This window comes from Neovison vison, chromosome 2 (genome assembly GCF_020171115.1).
Source record: "Neovison vison isolate M4711 chromosome 2, ASM_NN_V1, whole genome shotgun sequence".
NCBI classification, from domain to species: Eukaryota; Metazoa; Chordata; class Mammalia; order Carnivora; family Mustelidae; genus Neogale; species Neogale vison.
In genome coordinates, this window is record NC_058092.1 from 93,777,969 (window position 1) to 93,804,910 (window position 26,942).

General features: G+C 40.7%; 2 protein-coding genes across 6 annotated transcripts in view; one reads left to right on the forward strand and one right to left on the reverse strand.

The window, feature by feature from the left end:
- Positions 1–3,186, forward strand: part of GPSM2 (G protein signaling modulator 2) — a 60,434-nt gene extending 57,248 nt beyond the window's left edge. For all 3 annotated transcript variants that reach the window (XM_044238812.1, XM_044238813.1, XM_044238814.1), the window contains one exon: positions 2,465–3,186. In XM_044238812.1, coding sequence (XP_044094747.1) covers positions 2,465–2,692 — 228 coding nt within the window. In that variant the 3' untranslated portion in view covers positions 2,693–3,186. The remainder of the gene's footprint in view (positions 1–2,464) is intronic.
- Positions 3,187–4,049: 863 nt separating this feature from the next.
- CLCC1 (chloride channel CLIC like 1) overlaps positions 4,050–26,942 on the reverse strand; it is a 28,623-nt gene continuing 5,730 nt past the window's right edge. For 2 of the 3 annotated variants that reach the window (XM_044238816.1, XM_044238815.1), the window contains 10 exons: positions 20,962–21,102; positions 20,474–20,575; positions 17,397–17,504; positions 15,210–15,431; positions 14,151–14,291; positions 12,012–12,105; positions 10,715–10,812; positions 10,276–10,422; positions 7,399–7,740; positions 4,050–6,012 (listed from right to left, as the gene is read on the reverse strand). In XM_044238816.1, coding sequence (XP_044094751.1) covers positions 5,755–6,012; positions 7,399–7,740; positions 10,276–10,422; positions 10,715–10,812; positions 12,012–12,105; positions 14,151–14,291; positions 15,210–15,431; positions 17,397–17,504; positions 20,474–20,575; positions 20,962–21,090 — 1,641 coding nt within the window. In that variant the 5' untranslated portion in view covers positions 21,091–21,102 and the 3' untranslated portion in view covers positions 4,050–5,754. The remainder of the gene's footprint in view (positions 6,013–7,398; positions 7,741–10,275; positions 10,423–10,714; positions 10,813–12,011; positions 12,106–14,150; positions 14,292–15,209; positions 15,432–17,396; positions 17,505–20,473; positions 20,576–20,961; positions 21,103–26,942) is intronic. The other variant, XM_044238817.1, reaches the window with a different exon arrangement.

Sequence of the window (26,942 nt, forward strand, 5' to 3'; positions counted from 1 at the left end):
TGGGACTTACCAAGATAAAAAGCTTCTGCACAGCAAAGGAAACAATCAACAAAACCAAAAGACAACCAACAGAATGGGAGAAAATATTTGCAAATGACTTACCAAAATATCCAAAATCTATAAAGAACTTATCAAACTCAACATCTAAAGAACACATAATCCAGTCAAGAAATGGACAGGGGTGCTTGGATGCCTCAGTTGTTAATCATCTGCCTTTGGCTCAGGTCATGATTCCAGGGTCCTGGGATCGAGACCCATATCGGGCTCCCTGCTCAGTGGGGAGCCTGCTTCTCCCTCTACCACTCCCCTTGCTTTGGTCCCTCTCTTGCTCTCTGTCAAATAAATAAAATCTTTTTTAAAAAAGGAAAGAAAGAAAGAAATGGACAGAAGAGGGGTTCCTGAGTGGCTCAGTCAGTTAAGTGACTGCCTTTAGCTCAGAACATGATCCCAGGGGTCCTGGGTTGGAGCCCTGCATTGGGCGCTATGCTCAGTAGCAGATCTGCTTCTCCCTCTCTGTGATCTCTCTCGCTTTCACTCTCTCAAATAAACAGTCTTTTAAAAAAAATTCTCAGGATTAAAACTCAGCTTAAATGTTAAAAAAATAAAAATAAAAACAGTATGGTAGTTCCTCACAAAGTTAGAATTACCATATGATCCAATAGTCTCATTTCTGGGTGTATACCCAAGCAATTGAAATCACAGATATGAACAGGTATTCGTACACGCATGCTCAATATTCACAATATTGCATTATTCACAATAGCCAAAAGTTGGAGGCAACTTTAGTGCCCAGTGGCAGATGGATAAAATATGGTGTAGGTACATAATGGAATACTTTTCAGCCATAAAAATGAGGAAAATTCTGACACAAGTCACAACATAGGTGAACCCCAAAGGCATTGTGCTGAGAAGCAGGCAGTCACAGGAGAACAAATACAATACAGTTTCACTCCTATGAGGTAAAGTAGTCAGATTCACAGAGTCAAAGTAGAATGGTGGTTGCCAGCAGCTGGAGAGGGGAGAATGGGAGCTACTGTTTAAGACGTTTAGAGTTTGGTTTTACAAGATGAAAATCTTCAGAATATGGATGGTGATGACTACACAACAGGATGAATACCAAATAGGGTTAATACTAAACTGTACATTTAAAAATGGTGAAAGTGGTAAATTTTATAATTATAAAAAAAATTTCCAGGGGGATTACTGTCTAGCCTGATCTGGAAAATTGGAGGTGCCAGTCAAAATGGGATGTTTGAAATCATGATTGTAAAGACAATGCAGTTATTGAGAGTGATCAAATCTGCCCTAAGACCATGGGAGCGAATAGATAAGGCAGAGGTAATGAATGAAGACCAGAAGTCTAGGGACCCAAGTTCCCGAGTATTGGATGAGTTGGAGGACAATGAAATCACCACAGCTTAAGGACAAGAGAAATGAAGCCTGAAGTGGGTGTGTGGGGGGGTGTGTGTGTGTGTCTCATAGCAGGGCGGCTGCTCACAAGGAGGCCCGGGAGGATCCTGGGGCTGAGGGGTTAAATGTGAAGGCAGGTCAGTGCACAGTGCCCAGCAAGAGTGGGCACTCTGACGTCAGCCCGCATATCCCCATGCTGGAGCTACAATACCAGATGCTCTATGTAAGCTTTTAAGTGCTTGTATTTTTTAGTTGATCAATAACATTTCTAATGTATTTCTAAAATTCGGTAAGTTAAAACTTCAAGGAGAAAAATCTGGGCTTCAAGGATTTAAATGCTTAAGACAGGGCTAGACAGAAAACATTCTAGGATTTTCAGGCCCCATGGTCTTTATCACAACTGCTCAACTGTGCAGTGGTAGCAGGCAAGCAGCCACACATAGTTCACCAACAGATTAGCATCGTGGTGAAATGCAAAGGAAACATTATATACAAAAACAGGCAGTGGATTCCGGTTTGCTGACCCCTGGCCTGACACGGTATTTGTAAAGTAGTGCTGCAGTGTTTTTGTACCTAACATTCTAAGGATTTGGTAAATTGTACTTGTCAGTGCCTATTCTGTAAGATTTGACCTTGACTTTTTTTTTTTTTTTTTAAGATTTTATTTGACAGACAGAGATCACAGGTAGGCAGAGAAGCAGGCAGAGAGAGAGAGAGAGAGGAGGAAGCAGGCTCCCCACTGAGCAGAGAGAGCCCGATGTAGGGCTTGATCCCAGGACCCTGGTATCAAGACCTGAGCCAAAGGCAGAGGCTTTAACCCAGAGCCACCCAGGCGCCCCTTGACCTTGACTCTTAATTAATCTTAGCAAAGCCATTAAGTTATACTTCTACATAATACTTGCTAGATTCTGATTATGTAAATCATGGCAAAGGTTTTATTAGGTTTCAGGTCTAAAGATTATATTTCTGAAACAAGCCAAAAAAAATGTTTTTCTTGTGATGACAGGCATTAATGAAATATTTGTGGTTTAATCTCTTTCTCATCAATTTTCAGGGGTCCAGATTAGATGATCAAAGATGTGCTCCACCACCTGCCACCACAAAGGGACCAACGGTACCAGATGAGGACTTTTTTAGCTTGATTTTACGTTCTCAGGCAAAAAGAATGGATGAACAGAGAGTTCTCTTACAAAGAGATCAAAACAGAGACACTGAATTTGAACTGAAGGATCTTATACAAAGTAATGCTTTGTTGGAATTTAAAAATACAGGAAAAAAATAAGCAAACCTCTAGTTATTATGGATTTTTTTTTTTAATAACCATATTTCCTTTCAGAACACTGCAGGGAAATTCAATCTATTACTTTTTCCTTAAAAGGAGAAATTATAGCACTGTAATACAGCTTAAAATGTTCTAGAATGATATAAATAACCTTTAATAGTATGATATTAATTAACATTTCTCTGGACACACTTGTTTCAGAGTGGAGGGGGTCTTACAAAAGGTGCTTCATCAACTTTCATGATTCAAGCTCGGGACTGTGTTCTTTGGCAACTTGTTAGATTCCTTTACTTAGAGTTTGTAAAGTAGGAAGATAAATAAATCTAGACTAGAATTTAATCCTCTTGCTGAGATAGTTTTTTTAAATCTGAATTGACAATGGCTTTTTTTTATACTGAACCATGGATGTAGTGAGAAATTTTGCTGTTTAGTAAAAATAACATACTTGCCCATGTGTAAAAAAGTTATAGTCTTATTAAAAAAATCTAGATCGATCTTTTTCTGCTAAGAAAGTCATATTTTCAGTATGTTATTAGTTCAAAGCCATTACAAAAAACTCTTAAACTTACAGCATGTTTTAGGTCCTTTAATTTTAAAGTGTGTGTGTGGCTTAAAATTATACCTTCTGTTACAAAACACAGCTGTAAAACTTTTTAAGACCTAATGTCAAAACAAAACTTTAAACAAGAAACCTCCCCCACCCCCCGCCGCCCAAACCTCTTGTGGTTCTATCAAGAACCTAGGCCATGAAAATAGAAAATAGATGAAATTCACAAAATTTAAGAATGAAAGATGTAAGTTAAGCCTTCAGTCATCATTAAGCCTTCCCTCCCCCTCCCAGAAACTGAAGGTAATTTACAAGGGTATGTAATAGGACATGACACAAAGTAAGCTTAGTGAAAGAAGATAGCAAGGATGGAAAGAGCAGAGCCTAGCCTAAGGGTGAATTCTAGAATGCAAATGCCCATAGCCAGAACAAGTTGACAACTCATTCACCTCTGGTTGCTTCTGATTCTGCACAGCCAGGATGGAATCAGGGCCTCTGTTCTTCCTTAAAATCCTTCAGGTGATTTGGTGGATAGTGAGAACCACTTCTCCAAAGGCCAATGTTTACAAAAATAGAACGATAGTTAATCTGGAATCACATCAAAGGCTCAGGGGAAAAAAAAGATTTTTGGTTTTAAGATCAGACAAATTTTGTCAAAAGTACTCAGCACCTGGATCATCTTGTCTTCTATATTACATACAGGATATAACGTCCTAGATAGCATCCTTGTAAAAACTGCACATAAGTTTCATGGGGTTTTTTTTTCTTACAAGCATATTTGATGAGCAAAGACAGCATACCAAATCACAATAATGTAAAAATAAGTGTTTATTTTGCATATACTATAGTTCTTAGACCCTGTAAACATTCAGCATTATCTATTCCATTTAAACACTGCTTTTAAAAAAGCTGTTGACCCCATTCTGATTTTCCTAAAAACCTGTTGCTAAAATCCTTGATTCTAATGACAGATATGGGCTGGACAAGAAACAAGTCTACTTCTCCAAGTTATAAACTGGCCTTGATCTGTTCGGTCTGCTTTAGTGTCTTCCCTAAATTGCTGTCATCATTCAACAGCAGTGGTATGTTGCCTCGCTAGCTGTCAAAGTGGACCGCATCCCCAAACGGATATCTGTAATGAAAGAATACAAAGATGAAATTCTACTTAGTTTTTTACAGATCCATTTTTGGATTGATAAAAAGCAGTCAGGAGTTGAAACAGCATTAACTCCACTATCCTAGTTAAAGGTCTGTCACCTGAGGCATTCACTGCTCTTCAGAATCCAGTCACAGCTCTGATGACAACCACCCTAGGCACATATTTCCCCCACCCCCAGCACATATTCACCAGTTAGTGTGAACAGGTCTGGCCCTCAGGGAAGACTTATTATGCATAGATGTTCACAAAGCCACTCAGAACTGCAGGCACCCCTGCATTAGCTCCTTTGTTCTAAACCTACTGTGTTGTGAATTTTTATATAAAATCCTGCTGTGTTTTCTGCAAAGAACTATTACCTTTCTGATGAATTACTAAAGATGTTTGCAATATTAAACTAGAAAATAATATTAACAATAAATTTTACATCCTCTTGCTGAGGTAATTTTTTAAAATCTTAATTGACAACGGCATTTTTTTTATACTTAACCAGGAACATACAGAAATTATGCTGTTTAGCAAAAACAATGTACTTGACCAAGGTGTAAAGTTTGTATGTGGTGGGGAAACAGTAAAGCTATTCTCCAGCTACTGACTATGTAAAACCACAATCACCGATTTAACAAGCTGTGCTAACTAAAGTCTCCTGGCCATCTTCAGTTCTGTCTTAAATGAGGGTGAAGAGGGGCAGCAAGAAAGCGGGCCCAGTGAGGCCAGAAGAGTTGAGCGATGGAGGCACCACTCGCAACGACGAAGCCATGATGAGCTGGGGCAGCCTCCGCAGAGACAAGGGAACACAAGCTCGGTAACTGCACTAAGACACTGAAGTGCATGAAGAGGGTAAAGCTGCCGACAGCGGACTGTCCTTACAATGGTTTCTGAGTACCTGCCACTTTCAGAAACATACCGAATCCATGCACAACTCACAAATCAGTAACTGAAGTAGGTATTACAGGACGGCCACTAGGCAACACACACATTAGCTAGCTGGTGCCTATATATGCGCGTGAACCATAAAACTTATTTTTCATTGTTCCCTGATTCAAACTGGCCTCTTTAATTATTTGAAATCAGTGATGCTTGCCATATGTTCATCTATGAGACCCTATTCCAAAATTAACACCTCAAAGTCTCGCAGGAAGCACCAATATGAAAATGAAATTACGCAAAAGATAAAATTAAACAGAAATACACGTGTATTCATTAGTTCTGATGGTGAATAAAAATATTAATGTTTAAGTTGGCACCTGTGGAGTAGTAAATGTCAGAATATTTGTAGAGAAGAGCGAATAGTTGTGAAGAGTATACTTTACAAAACCCAATGACGACCTCCGAGTGGTGGGCCGAGTCTGTGCCCCTCTAGCCACGTGGGCCAGTATCCAGATCCTTTCCACAGCTGGCTGGGCAAGACACACTGCCTTCCTCTGGGGTGCCTCTGGCATCAGTCCTGAGCTGGGCCTTTTCCTCTGCAGGTGAACCTTCCACCTTCTCTGATGTGTCTGGGCCAGAGACAGGCCTAGTAGACTGGCTGCTGTCAGTACTGCTTTCTGGCGGTGTGCTTTCTCCCTGGATTCCACCAAATTCTTTGAGATTTGTATCCAAAACAGGTAATTTATGCTGTAGAGAATGACATTTTGATTGTTTAATTAACCTAATATGTGAAGATTCAGTCACCAAACTCGCTTAATAAGTTTCTATGTAAATCTGTATCAAACTCTCAACTGTTTCAAATCCCAACTCCAGTGCTGTGCTGTAATTATGTCAAAGTTCGTAATCCTCACAGAAGCCTGCACAGAGGAGTGGGAGCACTTAGGATAGCCAGGTGGGCTAGTGACCCAGCTTTAGGAGAGCAAGAGGACTGGTGATCAGTAGTGCTGACTCCTCCTGCCTGGTGAGAGTAATTCATATTTACTGATCCTATATTCAGTTCCAGGTACTGGGGATACAGCAGTAACAAAACAAAAACCCTTGCCCTCACTGGAACTTAGGTTTAGCTTGGAGACACAATCAAGCAACAAACTAACAAAGTACCAAGCTGGGGTCAGAGTGCTGTTTAAATTAGGTAGTCTGAAAGGTGATACAGGAGTAAAGGCTTAAAGAAATGAACATTTCAGCATTCTAGACAGGGAGCAGCAAGTAAAAAGGTTTTAGTTCATGGAATTGTGAGGAGGCCCTTGTGGCTGAAGGAGAGCGAGAGTAGAAGAAATCCATGTACTAATGGAGGGGGACTGTGGGCAGATCCAAGAAGCCCTGGCCACTGAGATAACTAGCTTTCCCTTTAAGTGAGATGAACAGTCCCTGGAGGATTTGGAATGAGTGGTGCACTGCCATTAACTATTAAAGCTGAAAGGCACATTGGAAAAAATTTTAGATGTATGCAAGTATGTTTCCGCTTACAAGAAGCTCCAATGGAAGGGATTCTAATTTTCTAGATTCAACTGTGCTCACAATTGTTTCTCAAAGGTTTACAGTAACAACTTAAGACATCATAAATTCCTCTCTCAAACAGAAATGCAAGTCTCCCTTTAAATGGCCAATAATGTAGAAAAAACACCTCAGCATTCTGCGGGTAGAAAGTAGAGAGTCTAACCAATGATACCAAGGATTTGGGAAAGCAGGGTGTGTGACCCCTCCCCGCCCAGTCTCCCACCCAGCTGAGCCTTCAGGACTCTCCTGTAGGATCCCCGGGGCTCCAGGCTTTCAGTGAGGACTTCTCTCTCAGCTCTTCAAAGGGCAGAAATCCCAGTCACGATTAGTTGGTTTCCTATGAATTAGCACCTGTTCTAACTACTGGTTAATAATATTTAACATAAAAATTAAATCTCGTTTTAGTTCTAAGAAGGCCGAACTTTTGACCAGAAAAGAGAGAGTAAACAATTAAAACAATAATGATATAATTAACCGTGAAAGGTAAAAGAGCAGAAACGCCTAACCAGAAGCTCCACAGGAAGCACTGAGGTCTAGCATGAAGGGGGATGGCAAAATAAACAATTACTGACTTACACAGGGTTCGGCCTTGGGATGCTGTCTCGCCTCTGCCTGGGGTACATCACATGGCCGGAGCACTTCGGGGCTCTTGTTGCCAGTCCTAGGCCTCAAGTCAACATCTCTCTCTCTCATACCATCTCTTCTACCCTCATATGTTTTGTCATAAGGGCCTTGCTCAAAGGGGCCGAAGTGGCCTCTATAAGGGAAATCTGCATCACCTGCTCCACCATGGGGTCTATAATCAACTTCCTGCAGCCGTCCTCTATCACCTGGCTTAAGGGCCCGGGGTGGTTCTCTCTCAGGACCACCTATATGTCTCAGCATATTAACTGATTTTCCAGCACCATAGCAGAAACTCTAGAAGGAAAAGAAAAAAATACATAGTATTTAATGGCTGACTTACAATGAAATTATCCAGGGTGCTAACAAAATTACCTAACTTGACTTAAGGGCATTTGGAGACATAAACATGTTTATTTTACATTGTTTCATTTGTGATCCCTTGCTTAGATTAATACTAGGCCAGAGTAGCCAATAAAATGTGAGAAATCACTAAGTGTTAAGTAGACATTTCAATCAGCTGAACACATTCTGACTGAATTCTAACAAGGGCAGTTGGCTAAAACCTAGAAACTGAAATTGGAAGGTACTAATTGATAACTGCTCATCAACTGTCTATTTTCACACCCAGTATATAAGGTAAATGCTAAAATTCAGAGTTACACACATCATTACATAAACATTCTCATGTATGGTAGCTTTCCTACAAGTACAAACTTGGCTTTAGTGACAACTAAAATCCAACAGGCTTTGAGTCCCATTTCATGGGAAAAACTAGGCAGCAGTTCTCAAACTCACCCCTGGTGGGGGTGAGGGGGGGAACCCCTGGGACAGTTTCAGGGACTCTGTGAGGTCAAACTTTCCGTATTTCAAAGACCTTAAGTCTTTTTTTACTCTTCCCTTCTGAGTGTATGGTGGAGTCTGCTGGGGACGGAGTGACTTCCTCACTCTGATGGCTCGACTGTGTGCTTGTATAGACTTATATTTGAAATTTTTCTTAGTTTTAATTCCTAATATGGTAAATATCAATAAATGAAACCCCTATGAACAAGAGCTCTTTGTGGTCCTCAGGTTTTGTTTGTTTCTTGGAGGCTTTTCTTGTTTGTTTTGTTTTGTTTTGTTTTGTTTTGTTTGTGGTCTGCAGTTAAGACAGAAGGCAAAAGGATCCTAAAAACAAAAAGTTTGAAAATCACTGTGCTGGAGAAAACTATTTAAGATGAAGCAGTAAGAGATGATGGGTTTTTGCTTATAATACAGCTTCAGAGACTAAATACAAATCGTCCCCCACTTACGATGGTTCAACGTATAATTGTTAGTCTTCACAATGCTAAGAAAGTGATAGTGTGTTCAGTAGAAACTGTACCTTGAATTTAGAATCTGGACCTTTTCCTGGACTAACGATTTGGGATCCGATCCTCTCTGGTGATGCTGGGCAGGGTAGTTCTTGGTCAGCCATGGGGTCTTGAGGGCAAACAACCCCTACCTTCACAACCACACCTTACCCACACAGCCATTCTGTTTCTCACTTTCAATACAATATTCAATGAACTATGTGAGATATGACACTTTGTTATAAACTGTTATAAAAATGGGCTTTGGGGCGCCTGGGTGGCTCAGTGGATTAAGCCGCTGCCTTTGGCTCAGGTCATGATCTCAGGGTCCTGGGATCAAGTCCCGCATCGGGCTCTCTGCTCAGCGGGGAGCCTGCTTCCCTCTCTCTCTCTATCTGCCTGCCTCTCCATCTACTTGTGATTTCTCTCTGTCAAATAAATAAATAAAATCTTTTAAAAATAAATAAATAAAAAAATAAAAATGGGCTTTGTATTAGATTGATTTTGCCCAACTACTCTGAGCAAGTTTAAGGTGGGCTAGGCTAAGTTATGATGTCCTGCAAGCTAGGTATAGTAAATCCTTTTTCAACTTATAGTATTTTCAAATTATAATGGGCTTATTGGGATGTAATCCTGTAAGTCTAGGAAAACCTGCACTACTAAACAATTCATGTCACCTAACAAAACCATATCCCTAAACCTGACTCCTGTAATCACAAGTCAAAAAAGCAAACAGGAACAATTTCAAAGTGAATGAAGTGTGGTAAATTCTGTATCCTTAGGGAAAACAATCCTTTTAAATTATTATTAATTTAAATTGGAAGGTACTAATTGATAATTACTCCTATGTTGTGTATATTCACATCCATCAGAAAAAGTAAATGCTGAAAATATTTAAAGTTGTAAACTTTAAATAGGTTAATTCCTTTACAAATACAAACCTGGCTTTTACCATGGCACTTCTGGGTTCTTTACATTTTATGTGACAACTGCTTTATTAGGGAAAGGGCTGAAAATCAACAATAAAAAAGCTAAAGAGACAACAGATGAATGATGAATAATGTTTCTTCTTAATAAATGTCTGTTCCTGGATCCCCCAACTTTCTCAGTAACTCACCTTCTCCCACATCCCTACTTAATTCTGTGGAAAAGCCAATGCTCCTCCCCCTCTCAGTGCTGCAAAAACCCCAGACTGAAATAAGGCCCTCTTTCTCAAAGAGGACAAAAACAACTGACTTCATGTATATTAATTCACCAAGTTGAAGAACAAATTTAGAAAAATGTTATTATTCTAAGTCACTGCCACGACATCTACAATCAAACTTGAGAATCGTTTCCTTGCTTAAATATACATTTAAGTAAAAATAAATCTGTATCACTTAAAAATCATCTTTTCATACCATTAAGCCTAATTTAGCCTGATTTACAACAGCAAAAAAGTCAAGTTTTAGAATTGCCTTTTTTCTCCAAGTTCTGTTAACAAACCATGCTGTATACTAACCAGGACAGCTAATGCCATAATGATCAGCACTGGAATGTGAAGTAATACTGGAATCTCCTTCATGAACTCTTTAATAAATTCACCAGCTCCCTTCCCAACGTATTTCAACGGCTCTGTGACAAAGTTGGTGAATGTAACTGCCAGTGCCTAAAACAAAAGATAACAGCAACTTAATTTTTCTCTCAAAGGACTCAACAGAATGAGCCAAAATTCACTGTACATTGGGGCCAAAATTACATTCCTAAGTTAAAATGCTTTTGATGTCCTGCAAATCATTGTGCAATGGAAGTATTTTCTCTAGAACGAGGATTTATTATTAGCAAAATGTTTAAAAAAAAAAAAAAACACTAACAACTTTTAATAAATACAAGAGGTTTTTTTTGTTTGTTTGTTTGTTTTACTAACTTTGTATAAGTAATTTTACAAATGTATTCTATACCTTTGTTGGTGGGACCAACCAAATAGGGTTGACTAATAAGAGTTCATAGTATTTTTGGCATGGGTCATCCTTATAGGTCCATGAGCTTCTTAACAATTCTATTTAGAGAAACAGACAAAACACTGAGTCATTAAAAAAAAAAAAAGTTGCATTTCATTTCCAAATAAGACAATAATTTGGTTTTGTCCCTGTCCCCACCACCAACCAATTTTAAATGCTGTACTTGTAACACTGACTTAAAAATTTTTCATCTTATGTCCAAAATGTTTATCTTAAAAATCTCTTTAAATCAGACAAGTCTTACGTAGATAAAACATTATACTTTATGAAAACTTCTAAAAGGTAGGTATTAAGAACTGTTCTTCACACACACAAATGAATCCAACTAAAACCACAGAAATCTGAGGGAGATCGCTGAATTATATGCAAGTTGATATCCTGGCTATGATCTCACATTGCCATCTTTGTGTAAGATGTTCACACGGGAGGAAAATGGGAAAAGGGCACATTCGTTTTCCTTCCAACTTCCTGTGCATCTAGAATTATCTCAGTAAAATTTCAATTAAAAAAAAAATCCCTCACTTCACAAAATAAAGAACATCAGTTCTCTCAATTTTTCTAAATTTTTAAAATCTAAACCTCCTAGAGGAGGCATTCGATTGTCCCCTGCACCCAGGAAGCAAGGCCAGATTGTTTTAGTTCCCACAACTTCTAAAGAAACGTTAATTCGGACACCCTATTTTATATAATCTGCGGAGATTCTATTCTGGGTCAGTTATTATGGACTTGCATTTATAAAGTGCCTTTGAACACTAAACCATTCCTATGGCTAGATATACAGAACGAAAGGCAGTCAACAGTAGTGAGAATGTATATACAATCTGTAAGGAAAAATAAAGAACTGTCCTCTTAGGAAAAAAAAAAGGTACAGTAAAGCTACAACATAAGATTTTGTAAGTCAGTATAAGGAGATTAAGTCTAAGATGGATATTAATTCATATAAACACTGACTCACTTCTTTAATGCACATGCTGGGCCAGACAGACAAGATGAGCACCATCTCTATCACAGTCCAATGGAGGAGAGAGTAGCAGTATGGGGCCGGTGAAGACACAGTTCCTATTCCCTCCCCGTGAGGTTACATGAGCCAAGAGTCACGGTCTGAACCCTGACTTTCCGGGCATGTTCTTCTGACACTGAGATCTCAGTCAGGGAAACCCTCCTTGCGGCATTTCATCATTTCTCTAAGTTATCTCCTTCCCGGAAAAAAATGAGTCCCAGTGAACCAATACCTTACCCCAGAGGCTTCCAAACCAGTCCATCTTCTCAGCACACACATTGTTTAACGGCTCCAGCTTGGCAACCTCGGCCTGATGCTGTGCGAACGCGAGCTGACCGACACCAAAAGGGAGCAGTGAGTGGCTGCGGACATGAAGGTTATGTCTACACATCCAAAACCCGGACTTCAAAACGTGTCTTCACCAGACACCAGACTGTTCACAGTTTTTTTAACAGTAAAAAATACATTTTTTAATGGCAGCTCTTTTCCACTCATGGCAAAGCAGTTTTAAAGCAAGGAGTGAGAATAAAGAACTATGGTTACAAAGTACTTCTTTGTTAAGTACTTTTTTTAAAAGATTTTATTCATTTATTTGACAGACCACAAGGAGGCAGAGAGGCAGGCAGAGAGAGAGAGGAGGAAGCAGGCTCCCCACTGAGCAGAGAGCCCAATGTGGTACTCAATCCCAGGACCCCGAGATCATGACCCAAGCCAAAAGCAGAGGCTTAGCCCACTGAGCCACCCAGGTGCCCTGTTAAGTACTTTTGATAAGAAATGCAAAGCTTTGTACTTTTTATAAAAAAGATTTAGTGTAAATCTAATTCATACCACACCCAAAAATACAGTTATATATATTAAATGACTACTTCTCATTTTCTTTCATAATTCATGATAAAATGGAGTTTTGTTCTGGGTGGTTTTCAGCACAAGTGGCCTAGATAAAAAGATAACATTTTTTATATATCCAAGCCCTGGGGGAAACTGCCAAGATAACAATACTCAACCAAAGTTTTTGTCCTTTAATTTGAAAATAATTAGTTCTAGAAGCTATAGAACTTAAGAGCAAAAGGTTAAGGGTTGATTTAATCAGATAACTTCATCAAAAGTATTTTGCTACTTGACTCATTCTGCCAGACAGATCTAAAATTGTCCTTCAGGGCGCCTGGGTGGCTCAGTGGGTTAAAGCCTCTGCCTTTGGCTCAGGTCATGATCTCAGGGTCCTGGGATCAAGGCCTGCATTGGGCTCTCTGCTCAGCAGGGAGCTCAGCAGGCTCTCTGCTCCTCTCTCTGCCTGCCTCTCTGCCTACTTGTGATCTCTGTCTGTCAAATAAATAAATAAAAATCTTTTAAATAAATAAATAAATAAATAAATAAATAAAATTGTCTTTCAACGCGATTTCAACAGAACAGTAGTGCTTCATTTGACTCCATATTCGCCATGACCCCAATTTTGAAAGAATTAAAATTTTGGAAAAAGACCAGAAAGAAATACCTGAAATTACTGAGGGCAATTATCTCTAGGTGACAAATTATATTTAACTTTTAAAAAACAAATTTCTGGGGTGCCTGGGTGGCTCAGTCAGTTAAGTATCTGCCTTTGGCTCAGGTCATGATCCTGGAGTCCTGGGATTTAAGCCCCACATTGGATTCCTATGCTCAGTGGGGAGTCTGCTCAAGGATTCTCTCTCCCTCTGCCCCACCTCCTGCTCACACTTGCTAATTAATTCTCAGTTTAAAAAAAAAAAAATCAAGGGGCACCTAGGTGGCTCAGTCATTAAGTGTCTGCCTTCAACTCAGGTCATGATCCCAGGGTCCTGGGATTGAGCCCTATGTTGAGCTCCCCACTCTGTGGAACCCTGCTTCTCCCTCTCCCACTCCCCCTGCTTGTGTTCCCTCTCTCGCAGTCAAATAAAATAAAATAAATAAAAATCTTTAATATTTTTCAATAAAAAATTTTTTTTAAAAATCAAACATCTCTGTATAACTTTTTATTTATTCTAAATCGTCTACCATCAACATACCACTTTCATATTCAGAAAATAACCTAACTTTTAAAAAATAACATTTTGATATCTTTTCTGGCAAAGAATAAAAGGACATACTCTACACTACCTACACAAAATTCTTAAAAATGCATCTACCTAGCTCTATTCCAATTTAGCCACCCAGATGCCACCCGTCAGAAACTGGGTTACGAATCAGGCCTGCACCAAACCAGTGAGGAACCCAGAACACCAGAGACAGGAGAGCAGCTGCCAGCACCCCCACCCCCCGCCCCATCTCCAATCACTGCGGACACTTTAAGTCAGGCACTGCGGTCTTCTGTTATTATGAAGTAACAGTGAAAAACATGAAAATGCTCCACCTATTTGATACCTTATATAAATACATCCAATTCCATCCCAAACTGACGAGGAAACTGATGAATAACACACGTCTCAGTTGGGTGTACCAATGCACATACGTCCACAGCTCGGTAGCTACTAATCCCACGATACAGAGCAGACACAGAAGCACCTCGAAAACAGGAAGAAGCAGAGAGCAGGGTTACTGCTAAGCCACCCTCCCAGCTGAAAAATGATAATCATCAGCAAAAACAAAGAACTGGCCTCAAATATGCAACGTCATCTGTGCCACACTCGGCCACAGAGGTGGCAACAGACAAGTGTCTTCATCCGGGTTCTTAACGTGATTACAGTAGAGAGGCTTCTTTTTTATTTAAATTCAATTAACATACAGTGTATTATTAGTTTCAGAGGTAGAGGTCAGTGATTCATCAGTTGCATAGAACACCCAGTGCTCATTCCATCACATGTCCTCCTTAATGCTCATCCCCACCCTTCTCCCCTCCAGCAACCCTGCCTGTTTCCTGGTTGAGAGTCTCTTACGTGGTTTGTCTCCCTCTCTGATTATGTCTTTTATTTTTTTCCTCTCTTCCCCTATGATCCTGTCTTTTGTATCGTAAATTCCATATATCAGCGAGATCATATGATAATTGTCTTTCTGACTGGCTTGTTATTTCACTTAACAAAACACCTTCTAGTTCCAGCCACATCATTGCAAATGGCAAGACTTCTTTTTTTGATGACTGAGTAATATTCCATTATATATACCACATCTTCTTTATCCATTCTTCAGCTGATGACATCTGTACTCTTTCCACAGTTCGGTTATTGTGGACACTGCTGCTATAGACATTGGGGTGCAGGTGCCCCTTCGGATCACTACATTTGTATCTTTGGAGTAAATACCCAGTAGTTTGCTGGGTCATAGGGTAGCTCTATTTTTCAACGTCTTGAGGAACCTCCACACTGTTTCCCAGAGTGGCTGCACCAGCTTGCATTCCCACCAACAGTGTAAGAGAGTTCTATGGTGGAGTTTTTAAAGCATTTTTTTAAATGAGCTGTTACTTATGTCTCCCTTGTCCCATCTTACCATCAACACATTATATGGATCCACTCCAAAGGAGTCTTCAAATCGCCACTTCCATGTTTCAAAATCATGAAACTTAAAATTAATTAAAATATCACTTAGTGCATCATCCAAGGCTCCTGGTTTCCAATCCTCTCCACTGAGAAACTTCTGTATTTCTAACAAGGTTTGTCTTTTTAGAATAATCTCAGCATCATAATGCATATCATCTTTGTTTTCTTCAGGCTGTATTTCCCCAAAAAACAGAAAAGAGAAACACTTCAAGACAAAAGCCGATTTGGAACTAAATACATCTGTGGTTTGTATTTCACATGTATAAAATAGGAGTAATATTATCCACCTATTTGTCTCACATAATGACCAGAGATCATACATGTGAAAACCATTTCAAAAATTATAAAACTCTATGCAAATAAGATACTTTGCATTTTACCAAAATACAGTTGATTCTTACTATTGGCAACAGTTTGTTCTAGGACGTCACCTCGGACACTAGTTAACGAATACCTGAGCTATGGCTCCTACAGGAAATACAGGGTTGCATTTCTACCAAGACATTTTCATCAGCCAGTCAATACACAACCCTTTTATGTGTTTCTACTTAAAGATACCCTATTTAATACTTTTGATTAACAATGAATGCACAGCAAACAACACCGTAACTCCTGCCCAAAAAAAAAGCTTATCTAACATGAGTATTTTCCCTGGAAGGCACATCCTAGCCTTCTCACGGCTCAGAGACACTAGACCACACTATTCCTGGGAGTTAAACACCCAAATAACATCAACAAAAAAGTGTGAAATATGAAGCACTAAATAAACATAAAGAAGTACTTGTTTACAGTCTGAGAGCTGAAAACAGAAGACAGAACAAAGCCTTGCTCAGCCTCAGCTAGGACTGCACACACCAGGCATCGCGAATGCTTTGCTGCTTTGTGTGTGTCCGAGAGGCGCACAAATGCTCTGCAAGTACTGACTCTGAGATTACAAAAGGTTAGCGAGTACGTAAATTCACAAATACGGAATCCACAAATAATGAGCATCAACTGCTTATTTTGATTCATTTACGACTTTCCATTTGCTAACTTTATTTTCAAGTACCCTAAAATACAATAACACAAATTTTTTTTAAAAGGATCTCAAAAAGGGGCGCCTGGGTGGCTCAGTAGGTTAAGGCCTCTGCCTTTGGCTTGGATCATGGTCCCAGGGTCATGGGATCCAGCCCCGCATTGGGCTCTCTGCTCAGCAGGGAGCCTGCTTCCTCCTCTCTCTCTGCCTGCCTCTCTCCTCTCTGCCTACTTGTGATCTCTGTCAAGCAAATAAATAGAATCTTAAAAAAAAAAATCTCAGAAAGCAGGCAAATAAATTGGAGTTTCCATGAACAAACATGATATGATATTTATAACTATCTTTATTAACGTGAGTTCAGGTTAGCAATATCACTATGAACACTTTACATCCATTAACTGTTAAGCAAAATGTTTCTCTTTCACAAGAGTAAATACAGATACTTATATAAAAGCAAATATAAAGTCAGGAAAAAAAGTGTCATGTAACAACACAAGTCATCACTAACATGAAAAAGCAGTCATCCATTACTATATCTAAAAAACCTTGAACTAAAAAAAGCAAAACAAAAAAACCTTGAGCTAAATGCCAATTACCTCCATCATAGGAATTTTTTGGCTCTATCTGTATCCTCATCCCACACACACTTATAAGACTTGACTAAAAGGATGCATGTATGAGAACATCTGCTTTTTCACTTCAAAAATAAGATGGGACTATTAAATATTTATCTAACATTCCTTCCCCTTAAGTTTTCTTGATGTTTTGACTCCTTGGAGTGAAAACAAGAACTCTAAAAAAATGGAATCTTAACATTAATGATGGACAATATGCACATGATATGCAATTCTGTAAAGGAGCCCTTGCCACAGTAAAAAGCTTCCAGGTGGGGGGAGGACCTACTTAAAACACACTGTTCTTTTCTCAGCATAGAACGATCTTTTATCATATGAACAAGAAAGTGTGCAAGTGGTCAGCATAGAATTTCCTTGCCAACTCACAAAAGTATTAAATTTCCAACTGTTTAGTAAAACTCAAACAGCAAATTTAAGGTACCTCCCCACATCTGAAATTAATAATTAAAATATCTACCACAGTGATTTATATCCCACCAACACTCACAAGTCCAAGCTTTCTGGCTTCAATCAAAATCTTATGTAAGTATCTCCTAAAAACAGGATTGCTTTGACTTTCATAGTCTTCCTTCTTCTTCTTCTCACACTCATCGATCTGTAATTACAGAATAAATTCAACATTAGACAGCATCCAAGTTTCACGTAAGGGTCAAGTTTCTAGCCTAGCAGCCCCATCAACATCATAGTAAGGAGCTTACCGTTATCACTTATATGAAAATACAGAACTTCCTACCTTCTGTGGGTTCTCTTTGCAAAGGGCAAGTAGGTAACAAATGAGGAACACATGTCCAACACTTAGCCCCAAATGGCAGTTTTCCTGATGACTTTCAGCAATTTTTTTTAAAGACTGATCTATTTGAGAGAGGGAGAGAGAGTGAGCACACGCACAAGCAGGAGGGGCAAAGGGAGTGAGAGAGACCATCTCAAGCACACTCTGCTCTGAGAGCGGAGCCAGATGTGGGGTTGGATCTCCCAACTCTGAGACCGTGCCCTGAACGGAAATGAAGAGTTGGAAGCTTAACCAACTGAGCCACCCAGGCGCCCCTCACTTTCAGCAATTTTAAAGCTGAAGATCATGAAGCAAGGGGCAGAGATGCAGATGAGAAGATCATCTGGGACAATCTGCCTCTTCCCAATCCCAAAACAATGATTCAGTGAACAAAGGAATAAAAGGAAGAAGAAAGGGAAGGAAGAAAGAAAAAACAGAGATAGAGAAACATAAAAGATGAAGCCAGAAGATGAAATGAAGGGCACATCAAGGAGTTTCTTGAACGTGTGTATTACTTTTGGTCTTTTACTAATTTTTCCTGTCAACGACTGAGCACGCCCAACTCTGCAGGCCACACTTCAGGAAGGCAGAAACATGGCTTCTCCAGAGTATCTGAGCATGGCAACCCTCCGCACATAATTCATCCTTCAGATTTCCTCTGAACTGAGTTCTACAAACACCACAGTGGTCAAGTCACTGAGTGAGGGCAGTTCATATCTTAGATGCAAATTACCTTAGAACTGCCTTAGAACCTGTGATAACCAACTTCTATTTTCTGAGTGTGAACCACAAGTTGAGTTAGCATTTGATATGGGCTTCAGATGATGAACATGACAATTCAATGTCACACACAGACTTAGGAGAGAAGGACCCTTGAAAAGTCACATGGCAGTTTCCTCCACATGCAGGCAAGGTTTACAAACCTTTTAAAATTTCTCTTTAAGAGAATTTCTGAGAGAGAGAGAGAGAGAGAGAGAGCGAGCGCGTGCGCAAGTACAAGCAGGAGGTGGGGGGGTGGGCAAAAGGAGAGGTGAATCTTAAACAGGCTCCACACTCAGCATGGAGCCCCTTATGGGGCTCAATCTCACCACTCTGAGATCATGACCTGAGCTGGAATCAAGAGTCAAATGTTTAACCAACTGAGCCACCCAGGAGCCCCTTTAAGAGAATGTTTTGTGCGGGATTTTTTTTCATTTTTTTTAAGATTTTATTTATTTATTTGAGAGAGAGTGAGAGAGAGCCAGCATGAGAGGGGAGAAGGTCAGAGGGAGAAGCAGACTCCCCATGGAGCTGGAAGCCCAATGCAGGACTCGATCCCAGGACTCCAGGATCATGACCTGAGCCAAAGGCAGTCGCCCAATCAACTGAGCCACCCAGGCACCCATTGTTTGTTTGTTTTTTTCTTTTAAGATTTATTTATTTTGTGGGTGGGCAGAGGAAGAGGGAGTCTCAAGCAGACTCCATATTGAGCATGGAGCCTGACACAGGGCTAGATCTCACGACCCTGAAATCACAACCTGAGTGGAAATCAATTAACTGCATCACCCAGGTGCCATGAGAATGTTTTATAAAACAAGGACTCGAGACTCCATTTATCAATCATATTTTTACATGCTAAGCCCAAGATGCAAAGAATGGAGTGAAAAAGTTCTGTATTTCCTAGTGTGCAGCCAAACAAGCTCATCAAGCTCATGATACTACAAAACACAGTTAAACTGAGGTAAAATTTATCCAAGCATTTCTTTGCTAGCACTCAAATGAGATAGCATTCACACCCAATAAGAACCACAGCAGCACTGACAGATCTGGAATTGAGATCTCTGTATCTCTGCTCACAAGTTCTCCCAGTCTCTCAAGCTGGAAACCTCCCTCCTCCTCTCTATCCCTCTTCCCTCCTCCCTCAGCTACCCAAATTTACCTATTCCACCTTGGAGAAATCTAACATTTTCCTCTTCAACACCTGTCACGGCCTCAGTTGGAACATTGGGCATTGCTGGACCTCTGCTACCCTCTCCTTCAGCGACCCCCTTCCACTGGGCCACCAGCTGATGGCCTCCATAGCCAAGAGGCCAGTTCCCACTCCACAGCATATATTCAAACCCCTTAAAAATCTTGCTTTATTTCCTTTCTCATAAACTCCATTTCAGCCACACAAATAAAAATATTGGATAAATGAAGGAATAGCTACCAGATTCTAAATTATAATAATCCCTTATATTTGCAAGAGTAATTCTTACATTTCATGGGTTGCCTTTGTTATGAGTCTATTATGACCCAGCACTGTGAAAGGTGACAGAAAATCAAAAACAAATAGAACATATTCCTTGTCCCTGGGGCACCTGGCTGGCTCAGTCGGTTAAACGTCTGTCTCTGGCTCAGGTCATGATCCAGGGTCCTGGGATCGAGTCCCTGTCAGGCTCCCTGCTCAGTGGGAAACCTGCTTCTCCCTCTCCTCCCTGCTCATGCTCTCTTCTCACTATTCCTCTCTCTCTCAAATAATAAAATCTTTAAATATATATAAATATATCCCTTGTCCCAAGAAATGTTCAGTATGGTAAAGAAGTAATTATAACATGGTGAGATAAATGTTATTACAGGAAAATAAGAGTACTTAAAAACAAACAAAAAAAGGCAAGGCCAAAGTAATGAAAAAGAAGACAAGGCTAGAGTAACTAAAGAAAAAATTATACATAAATTGTGCAGTACATACACAGAAACACATACAATGTTAGGAAAGACAGGAAACAGAGCAACATACTGTAAGCATTAATTCATGAATTAAAAAAAGTTCAAACCTTATGAGTTAAAGAATCAAGTTTGCTGTAACATTCCAACAATTCATCAGCATGTGACAAGTCGGGACTGACTTCTTTTTTCTCTGATACACCATATTTTACCTAAAGCAAAAGAGAGATTTTATTTCTTCATAGTTCAGTTATGAAAATAACCTAAAGTTAATGAAAACTAAACTTTGACTTCATCTTATGACTTTGTCATATTCTTCATCTGTGTTGAAGAGCCAAAAAAGAGTCTCAAATTTACTAGCTAAGAACTAAAATCAAGTTAGTTGGCAGCTCGGCAGGCTTTACATTCATATTCAACACAGAAATAAGCAGGTGGGGCTGAAATCATCTTAGACTAAGACCCAGGAAGATAGTCTACATGGCTGCTAGTCATTGGTACATGACTCTTGACTCTGGAAGCTGTGTGAGTAACAGAAGTAGTCTATTTCCATGACAGGATCAATAAGATCTTACACACACGCATTTTTTTTTTTTAATACCTGAGATTTTCTCATTGTTCCCGAAGCAGCATCATAGTTAAGCATGTCTGTGGGGTCAATCCAGTCATCATCATGAGCATAACCGGTTATTAGCCACAGACACTCACAAAGGAGCAGAGAATACAGCATCCTGCATGAAGGCTAAAAAAAATTTTAATAGACATAATGAAATATAATTATTTTTAGAAGAAATGGTTTTGTAATAAAAACTATCTACTTCCTCCTAGTGCTAAGATAAAGTTTTCTTTCTGAATAATAACTGAAATAAAAATACTCAGTACAATGGTATTCACATTTAAACACACACACACCTATCTGCACTGAGACAAAAAGAAAATAGGAACTTTTCATATGATTCACAATTCCATTCCTTGGTTTATACCCAAGGAATGAAAACACATATCCACACAAAAACTTTGTGCTAATGTTTACAACCAACATTATTCACAACAGCCAAAAAGCAGAAATGATTCAAATGTCTGCGCGCGTGCGTGGCTCAGTGGGTTAAGCCGCTGCCTTCGGCTCAGGTCATGATCTCAGGGTCCTGGGATCGAGGCCCGCATCGGGCTCTCTGCTCAGCGGGGAGCCTGCTTCCTCCTCTCTCTCTGCCTGCCTCTCTGCCTGCTTGTGATCTCGCTCTGTCAAATAAATAAATAAAATCTTTAAAAAAAAAAAAAAAATGTCTCTCAACGGACGGGTAACTAAACTGTGGCATTTCGGCACAATGGGAGACTCCCAGGCATAAAAAGGGATGAAGTACTACCGCGGGCTACAACACGGACAAACCTCGAGAACACTGTGCTGTGAAAGACCACACAGTAGAGAGTCCCACCAATATGAAATGTCCAGAACAGGCAAATCTACATTGACGATGGTAGATTAGCAAGTGCTCAGTCCTGGGCTGGTAGTTAAATGGCACAGGATTTCTTTTTGAGGTGAGAACAATGATCTAAAACTGTGGTGATGTTTGCGTGTACCTGTGAATATACTAAAAACCACTGAACTGTGCTCTTTAAATGAGTAAACAGTATGTGAATCACTGCTCAGTACAACTGCTTTTTTTTTTTTTAAGATTTTATTTATTTATTGAAAGACAGAGATCACAAGTAGGCAGAGAGAGAGAGGAGGAAGCAGGCTCCCCGCTGAGCAGAGAGCCCGATGCGGGGCTCGATCCCAGGACCCTGAGATCATGACCTGAGCCAAAGGCAGAGGCTTTAACCCACTGAGCCACCCAGGCACCACAGTACAACTGCTTTAAAAAAGAAGACGTATTTAACCAAAACCTCTTCCTCTCAAATTCTTTTTTTTTAAACATGGAAAATAAGAAATGTGTAAGATTAACATTCAAACAAGGTGACTGGGGGCACCTGGTGGCTCAGTGGGTTAAAGGCTCTGCCTTCCGCTCAGGTCATGATCTCAGGGTCCCGGGATGGAGCCCCAAGTCGGGCTCTCTGCTCAGCGGGGAAGCCTGCCTCCCCTCCTCTCTCTATGTCTGCCTCTCTGCCTACTTGTGATCTGTCAAATGAATAAATAAAATCTTAAAAAAAAAAAAAAAACCAACGCGACTGAACTCCCAAACCATTCATAGGAAATAACTTGTTTCATCTAAGCCTCTGCAGAAACACTGTCAAATCATTTCAAAACTTAATACCACCTTTATTTGACACTGTCCAGGGTAGTAGCCAGAAAGCTTATGTGGATATTTAAATTTAAACTAATTAAAGTTAAATAAAATAAAAAGTTCAGTTCCTCATTCACGCTAACTGCATTTCAAGTGCTCAACACCCATGTGGGGCTAGTGGCCACCACAGTAGATAGCAGACAAGGCAGCTACAGAATATTTCCATCATCACAGAAAATTATTTTGGACAGCCTGTCTTATACTTAATATGAGTAAAAATCTGGTAAGGGAATTCCCAAGTCAGAAAGCCCTGGGTTTAGAGTCTAGCTGTAAAAAGAAAAGGCTGTACCACACACTCCTCCTCTGTGCTCCCAGTGTGCTCTGCTTACTCTTCCAGCACAACTCACAGTGAAAAGAGCAACGTACTGGTCAGTATTGATCAGGCTCTTCACTGGCACAGTGGCTATCGCTCTTGGCTGAGCATTCGAAACACCTAGAGAGCTTCTGAAAATCTCAATCTTCCGGCCACATTCCAGATCAATCCAATCAGAATCTCCAAGGCTGGGCCCCAGGTGCTGAGATTTTTAAAGCCCCTCAGGTGGCTCCAATACGCAGCAAGGGCAAAAAACCACCATGCTATGATGCGGACTTTTCCAGGGAGAAGTAACCTCTTACTCCCATCGGAATTCACCCCCGAGGACTCTCCATTTTGCCTGCTACACCTCTCCATGCCCAAGACCTAGAACAGCGGTTGGTGCATGAGAGGCATTCAACAAATGTTTGTTAATCAGCAAATGCAAATGGTCAAAGTCACACAGGCAGTCACAGGGTTTTAGAGGTTCAAAGGGTGAAGCAAGCTCATCCGACTGGGGGAAACTGGCACCACTTCATGGATGAACAGGGGTGGAGATAGAGAAGCGTGGGTAAACGCGAAGAGGGTGAGATGAGGGAGGCAGAGGAGCGAAGTGAACCCTCGAAACCGTAAACTCAAGGATGGACGTGCTGGGGCCGGGAGATGGTTGGATGACAAGGTAGGCTTGGGCGACAAGGCCCACAGCCAACCTCATCTGCTACCAGTAGCTATAAACGCATGGGAGCCACATCTGGGGAAGAGAAAAGCAGCAGTAAGTGTACGGAATGAGGGAAAAACTGGACTTGGTCGAGTCCTACAAGGAGGCTGAAGAGCGTTCTAAAGATTAGTTCTACAGCCCTCAACCACTGAGTGCCCGTAAGGCAACAACAAAAAGGTGTTATCACTAACTTCAAAGAAATTCAGAATGAGAAAACGGTTTTGGGGAAAAGCTCAGCTTTCATTTGTTCAAAATCTACTAAACACCTACTGGATATTGGGCACTATCTTAGGTGACGGGGATACCAGGAAACTAGCCCAGGTTTTAAGAAGCTACATGGAGGGGAGGGGCACATGGGGCCCGGGAATGCGGTGGAATAATAAGTTGACAAAAAAAAAAATATATCATTTCAAATAGTGATACACCCTATGAAAAAAATAAAGCAAGATAGTGGCAGGATGGATTAGGCAATGTGGAGTATTTTAGGGAAGGCCTGAGATTAAAGATAGCCAAAATTCCATCAAGTCCCCATTAAGAGATGGAGTTTATTTGCCCTCCTCTGCATCTGGGCTGACCCTGTGAAATCATGGGTCATGAAAAGAGGAAAACCTGAAATAAAACAAAATAATTTCTCTGGGGTTTAGAATTATAATTCGGGAAGCAACCCAAATTGTGGCCCACTGCAGGGAGAAAGTTAGGGGTTTTTATAAGAAAAAGGAGGAAGGAGGGGGGCGCCTGGGTGGCTCAGTGGGTTAAAGCCTCTGCCTTCGGCTCGGGTGATGATCCCAGGGTCCTGGGATCGAGCCCCACATCGGGCTCTCTGCTTGGCAGGGAGCCTGCTTCCTCCTCTCTCTCTCTCTGCCTGCCTCTCTGCCTACTTGTGACCTCTATCTGTCAAATAAATAAATAAATTCTTTGAGGGGAAAAAAAAAAAAGAAAGAAAAAGGAAGAAGTATAAGATACATGGGCTGTCTACCAAGAATTATAACTGGAAGATATTATAATTTATAATTCATTGTTTTCTAGGTATGTTAGTTGCTAGGCAAGTCCCTTTTTCAGAGTGTCCAATTTTTGTTAAAAAAATACAGACACATCATCAAGGTGCTCAGTCATATGCTCTTGCCCAGTTCAACAACAGATTGCAACTCCTGTTCCAAAAACGTGATGAAGTTTCTGTCACAATCTTCTTACGAGTAAAGGTTTTACATCAGTTCACAATAGTTAGCCAAAATATTGTGGTAGAAATGATGTTGTTTGGGTTCTAGATGTGGCTTGGCCTATATGAGGTTTAGCTGCTTCTACCTCACTTTTGAACACCTGCTTTTTTATCTCTGCCACCATGCCATGAAAAGGCCTGGCTACATGGAGAGGCCATGTGCAGAGGGCACACTTAGCTTCCAGCTGGCAGCCAACGCCAACACCAACGCCAGCCATGTGAATGAGCCATCATGGTGGTCCCAGTTGGACCATAGGTTGGACAATCCCATGGTTGGACAGACTTAGGACCCAGCCAACATGAGGTGGAATAAAAGAACTATGCCGATGAGTCCAGTCAAGGCCCATAAGCCCATAGAATCATGAAAAATAATAAAATCGTTTTTTTTTTTTAAGATTTTATTTATTTACTTGACAGACAGAGATCACAAGTAGGCAGAGAGAGAGAGGAGGAAGCAGGCTCCCCGTGGAGCAGAGAGCCCCGACATGGGGCTCGATCCCAGGACCCTGGGATCATGACCTGAGCCAAAGCAGAGGCTTTAACCCACTGAGCCACCAAGGTGCCCCTAAAATCGTTGTTTAAAGCCTCTAAACTTTTAGGTGGTTTGTCACACAGCTGCAGATGACCACCACAGACAAGCAGACAAGTAAGCAGCAGCTACCTTAGGAAGACTTGGCAAAAGAACATCCAGAGTGCAGATGCAGCAAGCATAAAGATCAGAGCGGGAAGAAAATCTGAAGCATTCAAAGAACAGCAGGAAGGTCAAGATGACGTAATAACTCCACACTCAAAGCACTCCCAGGGCTCCTACACCAGGTCAAAATGAAGTAACAGGGGCCAGGTGTACCCTCCTGCCTGAACCACCAAAACCTCTGCACAAAGTCTACGAAAAAAGTTTTCAAGACACTGGACACCAGGCAAACAAGCATAATGGTCTTTGAAAAATGGGAAACAAACACCGACAGCCTTTCCATTGCCCTAGTTTACTGCCTTAATAGTTTCTAGGCCACTGCACAGGAAGAGAGACCTCAGGCAGAGCCCAGGAAGCCACTGTGAAAACAGCTGAGAATCTGGTGGGACTGAGGCAAGAGAAAGGTGCCAAAAGAACTCCAGACAAATGAAGACATCTGACCCCAGTTCCTTCAACTACCCTAGGAATTTCCTGAGTGACAGCAGTGTCTACTGCAATGAGGTGACGTTGATGTGACTTTCCTGGATCCCAAAAAAGCTTCAAGTGGGGGATGGTCATCAGAAAGACCAGGCACGTGATTAGAGTATTGGAACTTTCTTGGAACTTTCAACGATCCAACCTCAGGGGAAGGAAGGAAAGTGGTCACTAAGTTCAATCATGCAGCCAATGATTTAATCAGTCATGGCAACATACTGAAACCCCAATAAAAACTCTGGACACTGAGGCTCAGAGGAGCTGGCTGGTGACACACGTATGTGCCAGAAAAGTGACATGCCTGGATTCCATGAAGAGAGGACACAGAAACTCCACATCCTCCCCCACAGACTTTGTCCTATGTGTCTCTTCATTTGGTTGATCCCAATCTATATCCTTTCCAATAAAATTGTTCAGGGAGTTCTTCCAGTAAGTCATGCTAGTGAATTATCCAACCTGACAGGGTTGTGGGATCCCCTAATTTATAGCAGTAGGTCACAAGTGCAGGTGGCCCCTAAGATGTATGTCTGTCATGGAGGCAGTCTTATATAAGACTGTGTCCTTAACTTGTGAGGGTCTGTACTACCTTGGGTACACAGTGTCAGAACTGCACTGTAGGACATCCAGTCTGCATCACAGAACTGGTCTGAGAACAGTGCCCCTTGAGCCTTTAGCAAGGCACAGATCAGTGCACACAAAGCAGGAAACTACCTCAGGCCTGAAAAAGAACCCCTTAAAGGATTCAACCAAAAATAAACAGAAGTAAAAAATAATAAATTAGGACACAAACTTGTAATAGGGAAGATAAAAACCAAAAGTTAATTCTTTGAAATTACTAAAAAAATTGATAAACACATAGTAAAATTAAGAAGAAAAAGAGAAGGCCCCCAAAATTAAGAGTGAAACAGG